The 18,299-nt window shown below is 41.5% G+C and overlaps 1 protein-coding gene across 1 annotated transcript in view; it reads right to left on the bottom strand.

The window, feature by feature from the left end:
- Positions 1-16,976, bottom strand: part of nkd1 (NKD inhibitor of WNT signaling pathway 1) — a 32,650-nt gene extending 15,674 nt beyond the window's left edge. Inside the window, exons 1-3 of the mRNA XM_004539694.3 lie at positions 16,788-16,976; positions 16,633-16,665; positions 16,264-16,403 (exon numbers count right to left, since the gene is read on the bottom strand). Of these exons, the coding sequence (XP_004539751.3) occupies positions 16,264-16,403; positions 16,633-16,665; positions 16,788-16,812 (198 nt within the window). The 5' untranslated portion in view covers positions 16,813-16,976. The remainder of the gene's footprint in view (positions 1-16,263; positions 16,404-16,632; positions 16,666-16,787) is intronic.
- Between the last annotated feature and the right edge of the window lie 1,323 nt (positions 16,977-18,299).

Genomic DNA, 18,299 nt, shown 5'->3' with positions numbered 1-18,299 from the left:
TATTCTGAATAATTGAAGAAAAAAAGGTGGAGCTGGAAATAAGAATTACAGGTCCCTGTTTAACGTCCTCAACACAACTGTTATGTCATTCCAAATAAAAGATGATTGTTTCTAGTTATCTTTTCTTTTCAGCTACACAAATGTCCTTTTTTGTTATTTTATCACCCAATTCTAGATGCAATACGAGTCAAAAACTCCACCAAAAAACACCTGAAATAGAAACAACAAATACTCATTTGCACATAATGAATACATAAAAAAATGCAATTAAAATCACATACTAGCAGCTATAGTTGATCTTAAATATAAAAGTCACATTTTTCAAAACCACAAAAATAAAAGTTTGAACTCATTCGTGCTGGTTGGATTTGAAATGAAAAAGCTCAACATGGATTTGCCCTAAACTGCGATGCTGGTCATCCTCTTGAAATGTATTTCTGAACTAATGAGTGGAGACGAGGCTCGACTGATGCAACATTTACAAACACGTAATGAGTCTGAATGCTCAGGGCTATCAAACGAGAAGACCATGTCTCATTAAATTCACACACAGTGCGTATCCGCAATAATCTTGAAAATGCATGTAAAACAGTAACCACAACAGAGCCATCAATCTTATTTGGAAAAGAAATGAGGCAGTAATGGGCATCTATGGGACTCTTGTAAATTCAGAGGGCAGAGGTCACTGTGACAGAGCGCTTCAAAGAGAAGATGCCCTTTCACCCCTCTCATCTACAGTAGCACAACCTCAGCTTAGACAAAATTTAAACCTCCATAATGACATAAAATCCACACTGACGCACTGTTGATCTGACTCTGTTATACAATAGGTGTTACAGCATTAGGTGTTTGCACTCCTGTTTCTCATTGAGGCAGTTTTATGAAAACTCAATCATGGAGTTACTTTCCAGTAGTGTCTCTGTGGGATTCAGCCCAAACTGCAGCCTCCAGGGCACAAACAAACATTTTTTTCTCGACTTGGGACCAGCTAAAACAATTTCCTGACATGATGTTAAATGTTCTGTGGAAACCAGAGCATAAAGCATTTCGCTTTCAATAGCAGCCCGTTCTTTCAGAGCTTCTTCGAGCGTTTTAGTGTAAGCGTACACGTGTGAATCCTGTGTGCTTTAAAGTTGTTCAATCCCCTTCACCAGAAAGTGATTTATTACTGGACTGTAACACAGAACACAGTGTGCCAGTCCCATTACAACATCCCATCTACATTGCTCACTGGTCTGAAGGCCTGTTTAGTTTGGCCATTGGAACTGTTTTGGAAACCTCATCAACGGTACACTTTATAAATATGGATTTGGAAGTGCCAAAGACGGATGAAATGTTTAATAATATTTATTGTGCTAACATCATATACAGTGTTACAACTTTAAATGTCTTTTATTTGTCTTATTTATTAACAAAACTGTCAGCTGTTAGATGTTATAAAAAACAATGCCAAATTAACATCATCTGTTTCATTGATTGGGGTTACATTAGTATAAAGCAAACTAAAAATAAAATATTATCTGGTGCTAAAACTGTGTTGAAAAGATTTCAACCTTCCAAAACCCATTAGTCAGAAAATGTGTCTTTAGATAGTCTAGACATAGATGGCGGGTTTACATACCTCTTTGTCCATGTTTAACTCTTTATTAAAGATGTTTTATAATTTACTACTTATTTTGTGATTTTGGCTGTTAAATTACAAAATAAGAGAGTGCTCATAAAACGGGCGGGTCAATGGTAAAAGCAGGTTAACGTCACACTATTTTATTTAAATTGGCAATATGTGTAAGATAGCAAAGTCCAAATCCAAAGGTAGCAAGCTACAAAAAAACGATGACTGATACAAATTTCCAATATTTATTTGTTAACTAAAGGGAAAATGATGAGGTCACTGTTTATTAACGTCGTAGCAATGTACTTCAACTACCTTACAAATTGTATGTATTTGTATAGTGCTTTTCTGTACAGCTGTGTACTGTATTTATTCTTATTGTATTCTAATTTTTGCGTCATAACTTTTGCACTGTCCACTTCCTGCTGTGACAAAACAAATTTCCCACGTGTGGGACTAATAAAGGTTATCTTATCTTATCTTAGGACCCCAAAAGCGCTTTACACAACCAGTCATCCACCCATTCACACACTGGTGATGGCAAGCTACATTGTAGCCACAGCCACCCTGGGCTGTACTGACAGAGGCGAAGCTGCCGGACAGTGGCGCCACCGGGGCCTCTGACCACCGTCCTTGTGCCCAAGGACACACGACAGAGACTGTCCAAGCCGGGGCTCAAACCGGCAACCTTCCGATTACAAGGCGAACTCCCAACTCTTGAGCCACGATCGCCCCCATTGTTGTAAACAAAGCTGCCTGGGTAGCCTTCGCAGGAGGCAACACACATGAAACCACTAGCTCCCTGTGAGTTCACTAGGCAGTTCCCACACAGATGCAATCAGACATCTTTGTACAATGGAGCTGTCAGGCTGAAGACTGTTTAAAGTTTTTATAGCAGTGTGCATGAGACAGAATCAAAGCTAATATGGATATATTTGTCATAGCCCAACCTGATACGAAGCCAATTTAATTCTAAATAATTTGTTGTAGCACATTCTGAAGGAAATTAAATTAAAATGCCACAGTCCTATTAACACATTTTACAAATTATTTTCATCTTGCTTCGGGTAGACAACCTCACGGTACTAAAACGTTGGCCTTGTTGGCAGTTAAAATAATATTTTCTGAGATTAATGTCAGTGTGGGGTGAGACACATGGATTGTGTTTTGGCTAGATCCAAATGTGGCAAAGACCTGACAATGGGTAGGAAGGGGCACACAGTTTACTTTAGTAACACCCGGAGTGCTAAAGGCGGATTTGGAAAGGAATCGGTGTTACGAACAGACCAAGATGTCAGAGTGAAACGAGAGACAGCACTGATGGAACCAATGGAGACAAACGAAGGCTGACGACCAGAGAGTATCCGAGCTCCTGACGTGAAAGGAACGAAGAAAGCAGGTGAGGGATCTTCCTTTTGAAGCCATCCCCATGGTCACCAGACTACTACCTGAAAATTGTAAAAAATAAATGACTCAAAGGATCCCTTATTTGAATCCTGAAATAATCAGATAAGTCCCTGATGCAGTTCGTGATGTCTGGACAGACCTTTTATCCAGCCTAACCCAGATAAAAGGTCTTAAAATACCTAGTGGAGGCTCTGTACCAGCCTATCATATCCACCATGCAAAATCATCTGGAAGTCTGACTGGCAACAGTTTTATTTTTCAGCATGACACTAATCCCAAACATATATCAAGGCAGTAAAGGCATATCCAGGTATGCTTTTACTGCACTGGCAGTAAAAGCATACCTGGATAGGTCTGTGAAGGTTCTCAGTCATCCAGGTCATTGTAGTCAAAGGAGCTTGCAAAGAAAAGCGTCTGGACTTTAAATCAGGTTTAAATCTGGAACTCTCCGCCATTTGACCTTAGAACTGAAGAAGCTTCTCGGATGAGAGGTGAAACGTCTTCAAGCAACTTAAAAAAGTCAAGACGCTTTTCTTTGCAAGCTCCTTTGACCATACCTGGATAGAGAAACACACAGTGGAACACTATCACTCATGGATTGGCCTCCCCAGAGCCTGAGCCTCAACATTATTGATGAAGTGCACGATCATCTTGACAGAAAATGAAGCAAAAGGCAGCCACATCCAAAGAAGAGCTTTGAATGTCTTTCAAGAAGCCTGTAAACATATTCCAGAAGACAACTTAAAGAATTTAGAAGAAAGCTTGTCTAAGGGAGTTCAAAATAATAACAACTGTGGTCATATCAAATATTGACATTCTAGCTTGTTACAATCATCCAAACTCTGTTTTTGCCTCATATACTGTTTTTCCAGTAACTGAGTGGGTTTGGTCTTGCCTCCCTGGATAGAGCAAGGAGACAGCAAAAGTGAAAAAGTGAGCACATGTCAGCACAGAACCAACTTGCAGAGGTAAGTTAGAAAGTTGCCTCTAGTGTCATTCTTACACAGGCACTGCAGACATGGACCCCACTGGGCCACTTTTTCTTCAAGTCTGTGTTTGAAGGAAAAGGGTACATTAAAGTGCAAGTAATATGTACTTGTATGTGATTGTGGGGAAAGTCCCACAAGGCTTCTTGGTCTCTATGCTGTCTGCCTTCATGACCCACCACACAGGCTGACAATTTATGCAACTGACGACAGCTCTCCCTGATCGCGCGCCAGGGCTCAGTGGAGTCAGGCCTCGAGAGCAATGGCAGCACTACTGGCACTCCATCAAAACCCAGGAAAAATCTCATTAGAACTGCGGCCCTCCCTCCGTTGCAAGAAAACACCTTCAGAGCTGCACAGTTCTGAGCAGCGGTGCGGACTTGAAGCGGCGAGCAATGCACACAGACAGCCATTTAGCCAAACAGGCAAGACAGGCAGAAAGTGGAAATAGCAGCGATGCTTCTCCAAGTATGGCTGCTTCCCTGAGTCTTTCAAACACGGGAGGGCTGAGGGCACTGACACTTACATAAAAGCCACCAGGCACTGGAGGGGGTGAAGAAGAGTACTGCAGAAAGTGAGAAGTGATTACTCTCACTTGTAAAAGATTCGCAACCACAACATGTTCAATATTTGCATTTATATATGTTAATTCACAGGCCATATCACAGAATACAAACATATGACTTGCGCATCCTCATACCAGGTATGTGAAGACACACTGAAGTTGTCACCATATATTTATACATATTTCCATAAATCTAGTCCACTTGGCAACCGGAATGATTTTGACTGATTCCGAGTAACCTGGACTGAAGCCATTAGGAAAGTTCATGAATTACTAATGGAGAAAACAGCTGTATAGCATGGGGATTTTTCCGAAGCTCCAAAGCACACACACACAGCCCCAGTGCTGAAAACCAAGAGTAAAACAACCACAAAAAATCTTATTAGTTTTAGAACTGCAAATTAGCTTATAGGTGTAGTGTTACCTCAAGAGAGGACCCCCTCCCCTCCCCCCCTCACCATCCTAAAAAGTAAAGTGAGGCAATTTCAAAGGACTGAGCTACACACCTCTTGGAATCTGGAGCAGTACCTATCCTATGTATGCTAAGCGTCACGGTGGTGCCGCTGAAGGAAAAAAATGGACCACCAATAATCATCAAAAAACAGTTTAGACCTGGATTCAAGCTTCTTTTTCAGCTCTTTATGCTGGAGTGCTCCTCACCTTCCAGCAACATTAAACAGCCTCATTCAAAACACTACATAGCAGTAAAACATGACGCTCTGAGATGGAGCCAAGATAGAGGGTGTTGATGTGAGGTAGTGAAGCAATGCACTGCCTCTGAGTGAGGCTTCAAAGGGGATCAGTTTTCACACATGAAATAAAGATCTCAGATAATCATATAGCATAGCAAAGCTGACGTGAGACGGTCCCATTTATGGAGGGTAGGAAGATGGGGCCAATTTTTAAACCACCTACAGCCTGAGAGCCATGGCAAATTAATGTCTCTGCATTTCTCTCCAGCCAAACATGATAAATCTGTTTTTTTGTTTTTACAAAGAGACTACCAGGCTTATCGTGATATGATGAAGTAGTTTACTGAAATCACTCCAGTAGAACAGATGCTTAGGCTGTCTAAAATTTCAGAGCACTGCAGCACTCTGAACAAATGCGTAAGACACATTTCATAAGTAGTCTGCAATGCCAAAAGGAAGTCATATCTGCTCTGTTTTACAATGCAATTTTATGCCTTTGATAAGAAACTCAATGCCTTTCCAAGGGGTCACAGTAAGAAAATCTTTTGATGCTGAGCCTTTCACATGCACCCTTTCACAAAATAACTGCTATCTGGTGGATGCTTTTAATCTGAAGCACCTTACGGTACATCTGGCGTATGCTAGACGTACTGTATAGTAAACATACTACACAGCTGACCAACACTGTTACCGGTTTAATGAGAAACAAAAACACAACAGAAGGCTTATAATCAGATTACACAATGTGAAAAAGTGTTTCCTCTCCTTCATCTCAACCACTTTGTCTGCGTTGATTTTTCACCCCCTCTACAGAAAGAGCAACACTTAAGTTGAGTGGATAACAAACCTAAAGAATAATTGAGCAATTGCAACTCCTTAAACTTTGTCGACTAAACAGGGCTAAATGTGTAATTTGACGTCTCAGAGGGAGCTTCAAAGACATACACACTCTCTGCAGACTCGGCGGCCCCATGTCTGACACCCCCTCAGTCACGGCACACCCACCTCTCTTCCTGCACCCCAGGAAGGAAATTATAGCCACAGAGTTTGGATCCATCACCAGGCAGGTTGGAGGAAGCAGCTCTATGATTAAAGTGTGCATGGTCAGCAATACACAAAGCTGGAAGGGTTTGAGGAGGCTGCACATGCCGGAGGGCTTACCGTGTTAACTCCAGTTCACAACACAGGTCATGGAGAGATTCTCCACACACAAACATACACACACACACACCAGGGTAAAAAAAATCCTTGCATATGGTGTGGCTCAGCAGACCTTACCCTGTGTGTTGTATGTTAAATTAAACGACACGTGTCCGTGTGGTGAAAGTGCAAATTTTGCACACGTGTTGGCTTTCTCTTCAAATTCATTTGTTGTTATTGCTTTTTTGTTTTTGTTTTTTTACACCACCATCAAGGGCAGCGATTGGATGCCTTTCCTTTGTGGAGCGATAGTGCACAGCCACCAGTCATTTCTCCACGTCAGATTAACATTGCAAACACTGCTGGTCACATTACCTCACCCACATCAAAGGCTGCCTCCTGAAAGGCTCAGTGGAATATTAGCAGAGATTTACAGCCCTCATCTCTATGCTTCAGGAACATGCTGATCCAAAGTAATCTCCCTCCCCCTCTCGCTTTTTTTGTGTTCTATGTGTGAAGTTGGCCAACACTTTAATGACCCATTTACAAAACTTTTACACCTGCAAAGATAAGCTTTTACAACTCAGCCAGCCCCTCGGGCAGTAAACCCTGCGTGTTACTTGAGGTAACAACCTTGATTAGCTTTTGAAAAATATGTAACCACTGCGATTAACATGTATCACAGTGTTTATCAAAGCCACATCTTGCCAGACAGGAGGAGAGGGGGGAAGCATGGTGTCAAGATCAAGAGTCTAACGCCATGATCGCCCCTACAGCAATTTAGACAACTCATCACGTTTGTTTCGTTTCCTACAACGGGAGAAATATTGGGCTTCATCTAGGAAACTTTTCTTACTTTGTTCAAACCCTACTTGAGATATTGTAGAGTATTAAAAAATAACAGAGCCAGCTCTGCCAGGATTAGATATACTTTGCCAAAGCTGTAAACAAAACTATTAGCACGCATGCTTTACAGCAGTTACCACTCCAACATGTTAACCGTAGTCATTCTGCGTCTTCTTTTACTGAGATGTCTACAGTTGAACTTCTAGTTAACAGAGTTCATAGAGAACAGTCACAGACAGACATAAAGATTACATGTGAACAGAAAGCAAGGTTTTTATTTAAACTTTTTCTTTGGGAGTCAAGAGAGTTAAATGGGATATGAGCAAGAGGTTAATCCTTATAACATGTTCTCAACCAGCCAGTGAACTGCATTTTGGGAATGTCAATTCTCAAGTGAAAGCTACAGTTTGGAAGAGAATGGAGACGGCCTGTCGCTTGGCCTTGATTTACAGGTGGTTCCCGACTGCCAAAAGTAACAAATCACAACATTATGGCCCTCTGAATTCAGAGCCAAGCCCAGTTCCAAAGAATAGGGAAAAGAGAATAGGAGCAGATTAAAAGAGAAGAGAGGGTGTCTTACACAAAATGACACACCTCATCTCCAAAAGCGTATGTGGTTAGATATCTCATGAAATTTGTTCCATTTTGAACCTTTCTTGGCAAAAAGGGCAGAGCAGTTCTTCTGGGGTTATCGAGTGCATGCATGCACTATGGTTGGGTAATTTGCCAAATATATTGGCACAACTACTTCCAAGGTGTAAAGAAGAGGTCAAAACTTCAGCAGCATTTGTATAAAGAACAATTTCATTGCTAGGCTGAAGCAGCTTCTGAGTATATGGGCATTGGCATAGGTCATCATCTGGTGGAGGTTTTTCTTGTTTTGTTTTATTTTGTTTTATTTACTGATCTGACTTAAGAGCTGCACTAGAGCTAAGAGTTGTAAACTGACAGAGATTCTCATCATGTAAGACTGGCAAATCTAGTGATGTAAAGATCTGTATGATCCAGGTTAAGTACGGTGGAGGAAAGCACCAATGTGAAGGTGTTTCTGTGTCCATCACATTTGTAACTAACACGTTATTTCAGAGACCATTCTAGGTTAGCTAGTTTACTTTTAGTAGCTCTCCAGGAGAACCAGGCTGTGCATTTTAACAGAATATGGTATTTGCCAAATGTGTCAGTCATTACTGCAAAATAGGATGGATTATATATTTAAGACAAATGCTTGGAAACACTCTTGCTTCCGTGTCTGAGTGCAAGACTCAATGTGTTACATTGTGTCTAGAGGGTTTTAGTAATTAGTCAAAGCTCTCTTTGAGGAGAGACAGTCCTTCAGTCGTCTGGGTGGCTTCAGACGCCAGTCTCAAGTACTGCAAAGTGTGGGAGGAAAAGGGTTTTAGTCAAGAAGTCTACCTCGAGGGCAGCAAGACAGTGACAGGCACTTCAGCCTTTTACCAAAGACAAATGAGAAGATCCACCCCAGTAACTTCACATGCCAGTGGCTACAGTTTAAAGTTTTTGCTCCAAAATAGCATAAAATGCATGATGATGATGTTTCCACGATGTTTTAAAATCTTACATTTTCTGAACAAAATCATAATTTGTATGTAAGTTTGTAATGTTTTAAGAAAGGACTCTTTTTGAGCAATTTTTCATTATTGGATATACTACATGTCAGATTAAAAGCTGGCACACACCAAATATTTCATCTACTAAGCTAGTTTTGTAAGGTCTCTTTTAGGTCTGCCTTCTGGGCTCATTCCAGCCACCATACACAAGAAAACAACCTGTAGATTAAATGCCATAAAATCAGATCTTTGTAATCAAGTTCCCCCAAATGACAGTTGCTGGTGCATTTATTCAAAGCCAAATACTAAACCTTGTCACTGTAATAAACAGTGGGACTCCGCGTGGTAGGTGGCAGTTATGAAAACCTCTAACATGTGCATGCTGACCAGATGGGACTGACCTCAACACCAAGGTGGCCAAATTCTTCCTTTCTGCCTGTGCACACTCATGCCCATGCACTCACACACACATGAACGCGCAGCATGTTTGGAGCAGCCATCTTGCCAGCCACAAGCCACCACCTCAAAACATCGCTCACATCTGACCTTTTAACTGTGGACTTATAATCTCTGTAATTACAGAGAGTGTTTCAACTTAGCAAGTAAACATAGCAGCAGAAATAGACACTTCAACTACTATATACAAGCGCGCTGGTGCCAGAGGCACGTTTCTATTCATAGCTGACTGGAATTAGTGGCTTGTGTCACTGCTCACCATAATGAACTTGCAGTGGAGTAGTTACACAATTGCAAACTGCTTCCACATTTTACTAACATTGTTCATATTAAAGCATAGATAAAATTAAAAATAAAATTCCTAATGGTTTAATAGACCAGCTGCATTGTGTCAGAATCGTAATTGCCATAAATAGCATGCAGGAAGCATTAACATCCTTTATGAACAATGACAATGAGAAGATCAGAGTAATATACACAAATGTAGGTTTCAATTTAGACAGAAGGGGATTTAATTTAATGTTGTTTGAATTGGGTTCCAAATATAAAGTTGTCTAAATGAAGAGGAAATATTTGATGGTAAAAAACAGGACACTTTAACACTCTAAATACACGCCTATGGTAATAAGACTTGCACATCATCTCTCATAAACCCACAGCCAAACCTATATTTACATTTCAGACCATGTTGTAAGTCTAAAGAGCTTGAAAATTAGACTGCAGTCCCTAAAGACGTACAAATCCTACATTTAAGAATTTTTTTACATGTGAGTGGGACATTTCTGTTGCTATGAAAAAGTTAAGCGAAGAAGTTGTGAGTTTGAAAGACAGGGTAAATGGCTCTTTGGGGAGCAGAGGGCTGATCTTCTCCATTCAGTGCCTACAGGGTGAGGTCCTCCTTGGATTGTGGCACCTGTGGAGAATAAACACACCGGGGGTGGACAGCTTTCCTTTCAGCAGGGTTGATCTTCTGTTTAACTTTCCTTCCACTAAAAACATCCCCTAACAGACAATCCAGACCTCCTCCATCCCTGGCGCCACAGGAAAAGTTGAGGAGCCCTGGAACCTCTGTCAGTAAGAGGCACAATGCTCTCCCACCTCTGTTTACCTAAACCCACTTCCTCCATTCCCTCCACCTCAGGTGGCCTTAGAGCCCTGGTCACCAAAGAGCACAAACACAAGGAGGATAAATACACCAGCAGGGTTCAAGGAAGCTGTGAACTCCATCAGTGGCATTTCCCTAGGTCCAGTTTGTAAGACAAAGATGCGGAAGAGAATCACACTGAGACTATTAGCTGTGATAAATAGATTCACATAACAGGATAAACACATGGATAGTGCGTGTATGTATATCAGTGAGTGCTTCTGCGTTTCATGGTCCACAAGTGTGCATGTTCACTACACACTCATGAGAGCTTGATCGCAGTTTTATGCAGATGTTAATCTTGTCTTATATGAGAGTCAGTTTGAGTGCTCAGTCAAATTATTCAGCACTTACTGCATGGGCCACAGCGCAACCCGCAGGGGAACCCGATAAACAAACAACAGAGAATTATTCAGGGTTTAAACACTTAAACACCCACTTCAGCTGAGCCTTTTAAGTGGGTGATTAAATTGAGCTCCCACAGAAACCCCAGGACCACCGCAGGGTCCCCAGTCACCTAGAGTTTTCTCCCAGACCCATGCACACAACGCCGCCTATCCCGGAAGTATGAAAGTCTAGTTTTGCATTCGCTTTACGCAAGAAAAACATGGAAAAATAACTACAACATATCAGACCACAGCTTTCTCTTCCTCTCAATTTTCAAAATTTTGCAATTGGCTCCGAGAAACTTCTAGCTATCTACATGTTTTACATTTTATTACTCTTATTTATAACTTCATGTTTCTTGTCAAAAATGTAAAAAGCAAAACATTTATAAGTTTAGCATGTCCCATGCAGAAACACATCAAAAAAGATAATGACGTCAGTTAAAGAAACTCTGTAATTAGAGTCGCACCATCCATACTGTTTACTACTTATCAGCCATTTCAATCCACAGGGAGACTAAAGAGGAGAACATCCTCTATCCATTCTTTCGAGTCGTGAAATAAATGCCACCCTCAAGTGCGGAACAAAACTCTCCAGCCAGAAAGACACTTTGATCAACAGCTATCCGTTGCTCCGTACTGAGCATATATTTGGGAAAACAAAGCACAATCTCAGCTGCTAATCCCCTGAGATTCAGAGCACATTCCCGTGGAAGCCTTTGATCTGTGAAGTGCATCCGGACAGCTGACTCCAGACACACTGCACACTTACATGCACACGCTTGAACAGATATGCACATACATGAGCATTTCACTCTGGCTAATGACATGTTAATAATTTTATGTCTACTGAGACCTACAGTGACAGTTCCTTCACAAAGAATATGTTAAAGACTTCTACGCCTTAATAAATTCCGTTGTAGGTATAATATGGTGAAATATATGGAAATTGATTCATTAGATTTAATAAAAAAGAAACACAAGTAACCCTGATCAAGTGTCTAAATGCTACTAGAGCTCAATCTTACACAAAACCTCAACATTCTTTGACATAAAGAAGACACCATTCACAACAGCTGAGAGTTATCCACTCTGCTTTGTCACACAGGAGAAACTCTTCCAGCTTTCAGGAATCTTTTTGACATATGATGCCTGATGTGACATTAAAGCCACGTCCACTTCCTTGAACCTCCCAGTCCCCCAGCTACGCTGATGTCAGCCCAAGACTTCTACAGCATCTTCTCATGGGAAAATAAGAAGAAAATCGCCAAGCCCCTCCATGGCCAGGTGGTACCCCTCCTCCCAAAGGCCAGTGCTTTTCTTCTCTTTAGAGTGTGGCTCCAAACTTTTCTCCCAGCCTCTTCAAAGAGCAACAACAGGCCCTTGGTCCCTTGGGAGCACAGAGGGGGTAGAGCCCAATGGGAGAGGGGCATACGTCACACAGCACGCACAAGAGGGCAGCGGTGGGAAAAGAAAACGCACAGGGAGAAAACAGAAAGAAGGAGAGAAAGAGGAAGAGGAGTCTGCATTTGAAAGGTGCTTTCAGCTTCTAGACAAGGGCCCTTGCTTTGTGAAAACGACAAGGAAAGAAAAAGCACAACAGCAGAAGCGAAAAACGAAAAATGAAGGGGGCGCAAAACCTGCCATGTCTTTTATCAGACTTGGAGGCTGAGGGAATGCGTTTAAAAGCTTTAGGCCTATTTCCAAAAAAACCTTTCTACTTTCAAAAAAACAAAACAAAAACAAATCAAAGACCTAGCAACCAACTGTGAGACAGGAGGAGGTGGGGCCAGAAGTTCCACTGTGATTCACTTCTGAGTTGCATTTGTCGACTGATGTACCTTTGCTTTTTTTCTGCGCTCCTCACAAACTGATGAAAGTTCAGCTGAAGAAAAAAACTAATCCAGACTTTGGAGAGTGGTAGCTTGGCAAGACTGGACATGGAGGGGGTTTTTTCTATACAGAGGGTAGGGCTTTAGGGTGGAGTGGCCATCAGTGTCACTAAAAACACCCCCCAGCGTGGCCCACTTCAAATGCAGCCTCGTTTCATCAGCCGCAACTGACACAAGGCCACAGGGTGAGCGCAACAAACAGATGGAGGATAGGAAGGGAGAAAGGAGGAGAAGGGAGAAGCAAAAGAGGGGGAAGGGGATTTCAGAATTGAAAGGGAAAACTTATGAAGAAGGCAAGTGACAAGTGGCACTCAGTTCCAAATGAGGTAAGCTCAGAAAGTAGTCACCAGAAACTTGAACTTCCAAGTCCAAAAGTCGTGAAAATCTTCAATCCCTATCAATGTCTCTGTCAGCAAAGAATTTTACAGGCTGCACATAACATATCAGATTTATTGGTACGTGCAGACACCATGCTGTGCACTCGGGCTAAAGTGTGCCAAGGCTCACATGACCTGGATCTCGTGTGTTGAGGACCAACGGGTCCACCTGCCCACACCACTCACTCACTGTCTGCCAAGCTCCCGCAACCTTACATCTGACAACACAAATCATGAATGGGTGTAGAGCCTGCGTGGAATCATCATTAAGTCTTCAAGTGCTTTCAAGTACAAGCCTTAGTGTGTCCGTGTGTGCTCGAACACAATTTCAATCTAAAACCATTAAATGAAGAAAAACTGCCAATGTGAGGCACTCTACTGAACAATGACCACTTTAAAATCTGCAGTGTTCTGATGGGGAATATGGTTTGAAAAAAAAAAATGGTTCAAAAGAATTCCAAGCGTGGACTCCCCACTGTTGACACCCGACCCACATTCTGCCGGACCCTGTTTCAGCATGGAGAGGGGGCTTAAAGAATAATGGGTATAAATAACTATCTCACCAGGTATTCTACGCAATATGGACAACTTTTAAAGCAAAGAGAGTAGACTTGTATTTTCGCACAAAAGATTAGCTCCCATTTTTGTTTTATTGTATTTTAAGCTTAAAGCACCGCAGGGCCAGCCTCTTAAACTTCTTCTCACACATCATTAAGTCTTTCAATTTAGTTAAAATGATATGGTAAGCATTCTCTTTAATAGAGGCAAACCTACTTCATTTTAACAACGACTCATGATCACTAAGATAATGCATTATTTATGGAGTCAATGAAACAGGTTTGGAATGACCTCCACTCATGGAATTATTCCGTAAATCCACTGGAAAGGTTGAGACTTGGTATGGTTTGTGTAACTCTTCTTAACAATACTGGGAAGAAAAGCAACACACGGTGCTTATGCCACACAACCCAAACATAAAACGTATGACTATGCAGTTATATAAGACTGTAGGGAAATTACGGAAAGCTATTTCACATCACGACACAGCTTGTAAACCACGTTGCTTCTGATTAATGATTAGGTTAATGTGAATGTTTATTCAAAGGCGACATTCGACCGCTCCCTTATTCACAAGGGGTTTCCGCATGCGGGTAGCTTGGCATATTTTTACGCCAAATGCCCTTCCTGACGCAACTCCCGCGGGATTTGTGTTTCTTCCCGGGATCAAACTGAGTATCTTTTGCTTATTAGGCAAATGTGTAACTCAGTACACTACAGAGCATGAGGGATTGCAAAGTCTTGTCTTTATAAAAATGTAAACTATGCTTCATGCCCTGGCACAGAATGGGGAAAAAAACATAAATGCTTTAAACTTTAATAATCATTACAGATTTAGAATCCACTTTATAATCACAAAACAAAAGAGAAAAGTGCTCAAATAAATATTGATGTGGAAACAACTTTTCTTCTTTTATTCATTTTCCTTCTGAGTTATAAAATAAGCTATTAGACACCGAGACTTGAATTATTTATACAAGCTGAACTCTAAATTGTTCAAAAACATCCAACCCTTTTGGCGGGGGCCTCATCCATCCTGAGCCAAAACTTCACACATGACTGTTGCTGGGAAAAGCAGCATGTGAATATGTCGAGGAAAAAAGTAACGAATGTTTGTTTTTGCAGTAACAATTTATGGTAATTGCATGATAATAATGTGGTTTTAAATGCTTAAATTGCCCGAAGCATATGAACCCCGCTGAACATATAAACAGCTAAATAAATGGAATGGATTTTTGCAGCAGCAGCAGCTACATGCTCTGAAAAAGAAACATGGGATTCAGATTGTTTTTCCTCCATAAAACCCCTCTTCAAAATACATCCCAGTGCCTGCTGTGAGTGTGATCCTGTTACCATATGATAAAGTTTGCTGCAGCTCTGGGCACATGTCAGGATGAACAATTTTTCATGTAGATGCCAAGCTCCCTACACTTTATTCTACAGCTCCGCTTACCAAATCTACCAAAGAACTCTTGCACCAGCAGACAAAACAACAGCGGATTTTATCTTTGGCTTTGGTGGGAATCAGCAGACCTTTTTGTTGCCTTACACTTTCTCGGGTTGTATGCCAATGACTTCTCATACTAGTGGTTCATTAAGGAATTATAATCTGCATGTGTATTTCTGTCTCACTTGTGTTATTTACAGTTCAAAAGCATGGGCATAACATGGTTTCAGCTTGCTGCATGAAAATGATGCCACGGAGCTGCATGTCGCTGATGATAGGATTCTAGTCTTTAAGAACACTGAACACTAAAGGATCTGTCGAGTATTTTAAAAAGGAAAATCATGCCATGCAATAACACAACAGAATATTACAGTAGGTGTGATATATCCTGGATTGTGGGATGCATTTAATAAATTGATGTATTTCTTCTCAAACTGTCTGGATTGTGAGTGGAGGGACTGATTTTCCTTTTCTTTTCTTTTTTTCTTTTGGGGGGGGGGGGGGGGGTTGTTGTTGTTTTTTAAATTCTTGATGGGCTCCAATTCCTCAAACATGCTGCCTTTGAGGAAGGCATGGCAAACCAAAGAGGCTTAACGCTCCTCTGAAGCAATTCCAAAGGATTTCCCCGCTTGACAACAACAGCACCGTGTTTACGGCAATGCCAAAATACAAAACAAGCATGACCTCCAACATTTCTCTCTCCAGCCCTTACGATCCACACTTGTCACCGGACTGTCACACTGAGCTGCTTTCAAGGCTTGATCTATTGTTACCTGAAAAATAATCCCTCAATCAAGTGCATACGGCTGCGCATTTGTGAGCTCAACGGTCTTATTTTGCTCACAGGGAAAACAAAAGTAAGATTGCGATTGGTTTACTTTAATTACCTTTTATCCCGTCATGAGCGACATTTAACTCACCGTGAACAGCCACTGTTAAAAGTTTATCCACCAAAGAGTCAAAAAAGACTGACAACACTTGAGGTTAAATGTAGCTTCTTTTGCTATCGTAGAAGTGGCATTAAAAAAATATGAAATAAAATGTTTTTTTAAAAACTGCTTAAGGTGTGAAACATGTACGAGGAGACACGCAATACTTGAGTTACAAGACAAACTTTACAAATAAAAGAAGTCGTGGAGCAAAACTTCATTGTGAATATCCGAGTGTACGTATACAGTCACACTCACCCGTGCAGTTAACCCGCAGTTATTCTTGTGGTGACAGTCCTGTTGCTCGAGGCGCGAGCTCGTGCAGTAGTATTTCTGCTTCACGAGCCAGTCATCGATTCCCTTCCTCGCCAAACAGGCATTCACTACAAAACTGTCGCCTGAAACACAAAAGCAGCAGTATTAGCAGTGAGTACAAACCGTTTTCTTCCTCTCTCTCTCTAGTGTGTTCACACTACAAGCGCGTTAACCTTCAAAGACTCTCGGGGTCTTCGTGCTGCAATAAACTGAGGCTGATACGGACTCTGGAAACTGCTCCGCTGTTCACAAACTGACCGAAATGCTCAGAAAATGTTTGAGTGCATCATGTAGGGGAATAAGTGCGCTTACCTTCTGGACTCTCCCGCGGTTTACAAATAGCAGCTTTTGAGAAGGAGATAGAAAAAGAAAAAGAAAGACAAGAGACAATCAATGTGTAACTGGAAAGTATCGCAACACCCAGCAACTACAGCTGTGATTTTTCTCTCGGGAATAAGACGTCTTACCATGTTTCGAGTGCAGTTTACCCATTTCTATGCATCGAGTTGGAGTTGAAAACCATCAGATGAATATAATCCAAAGAAGGAATAACAAAAAAATAGAGACGCGCTATCCAGACAGAGGAGCGTCCGTGGAGACCGAGAGCAGACTGCGCTCAGAACAGGACCATAAAACCAAGGAGCCAAACGAGCCTTTGATCCAGAGCGCCGCCACTGACGACACGCGCGATAGACAATAGGCTGTGCGACTTCCTTACACCGATTTCAGATTAAAGCACAAGCGACTGGCGATAGCTCAAGTAAAAATGGACCGAGAGAAGGGCATGTCATTCTGACTTTGAAAATAGCAAATATTTACAATGCGGCACACTCTTAGAGTCTTAAAGACGTAGAGCCAGAAACCAAACCTAATCTGGTTACAGGTGCACCACGGGTTAAAAAACACACACACACACACACACACACACACACACACACACACACACACACACACACACACACACACATACAACAGAACCCCTCAGTGACCCATGTTCGTGCTTTACAATGCTTTTATTATGAAAATTACATCTCAGGTTTTCCGGAGCGTCGTGACATTTTCTGTCTGCCTTTACGCTCCCGTTCGGCTCTGGCTTTCAAGCGCGCGCGAGGTGACGCCAAAACATTCATTTCTCTGTTTCATTTTTGCCAGTTGGGGTCTGGTGGCATCCTAAATGATCCCAAACCAGCGACCTCAGCTGTTATTTCAAATCCAAGCGTGTATGAAACGTCTGTTTGTTGTGGGTTTTTTGTTTGTTTGCTTGCTTGCTTTTATATTAAAATGAAATACAAATAAGCAAAACATAAAATAGATTCACTGGCAAGCTGTGAAACATTTCCCTCGGCTTGGGGTTTGGGTTGCTTACTCGGGCAGAATAATTTATCTGCGTCTCACATCGCAAAGTATGTAAAATCTTTTCTTTTTTTTCATTATTTTGATTGAATTACCTTTGACGAAGCGTGCAATCATTAAATACACATTCTTTTGTATTCTCTTTTGACCTCTGACTACTTTTTCACTTTTTATCAACATTATCCTCTCAGATGGGCTTCCCAGGGGTAAAAGTCATTTCATACGGGGCTCCGTGGTCAGTGCCCGCCTGTCTTTTTGGGGTCTCTAATATGAAAATAAGGGTCTTAGTGGACTGAGGCAGCAGATGAAAGCGGGCTAAGATTCTTTTGATGTCTTCAGATATAAGACAGAAGCCACTGTGCCATTTCATGCCAGGCTGCCAGTAGCTCAGTGTGAACGTAATATAACGCACAGTGGGCATCATCTTTTGAGAAAACACTGCAAAGTCGATACTCTAATCATCACCAGTGAAAGACTGAGCTTGAACAGGAATTGAATATTAGATTTATTTATTTATTTTTTGGCACCAATTTTAGCAGCATTACAATTAGTGCTCAATCACAGTGTTCTTTTGGTCTGAAACACATCAAATCCAACCTGATCCATTATGTGAAGTGGAATTTTTT

The sequence above is a fragment of the Maylandia zebra genome, linkage group LG1 (genome assembly GCF_041146795.1).
Source record: "Maylandia zebra isolate NMK-2024a linkage group LG1, Mzebra_GT3a, whole genome shotgun sequence".
In the NCBI taxonomy this organism is placed as follows: Eukaryota; Metazoa; Chordata; class Actinopteri; order Cichliformes; family Cichlidae; genus Maylandia; species Maylandia zebra.
This window is presented reverse-complemented; position numbering and strand designations above follow the sequence as displayed.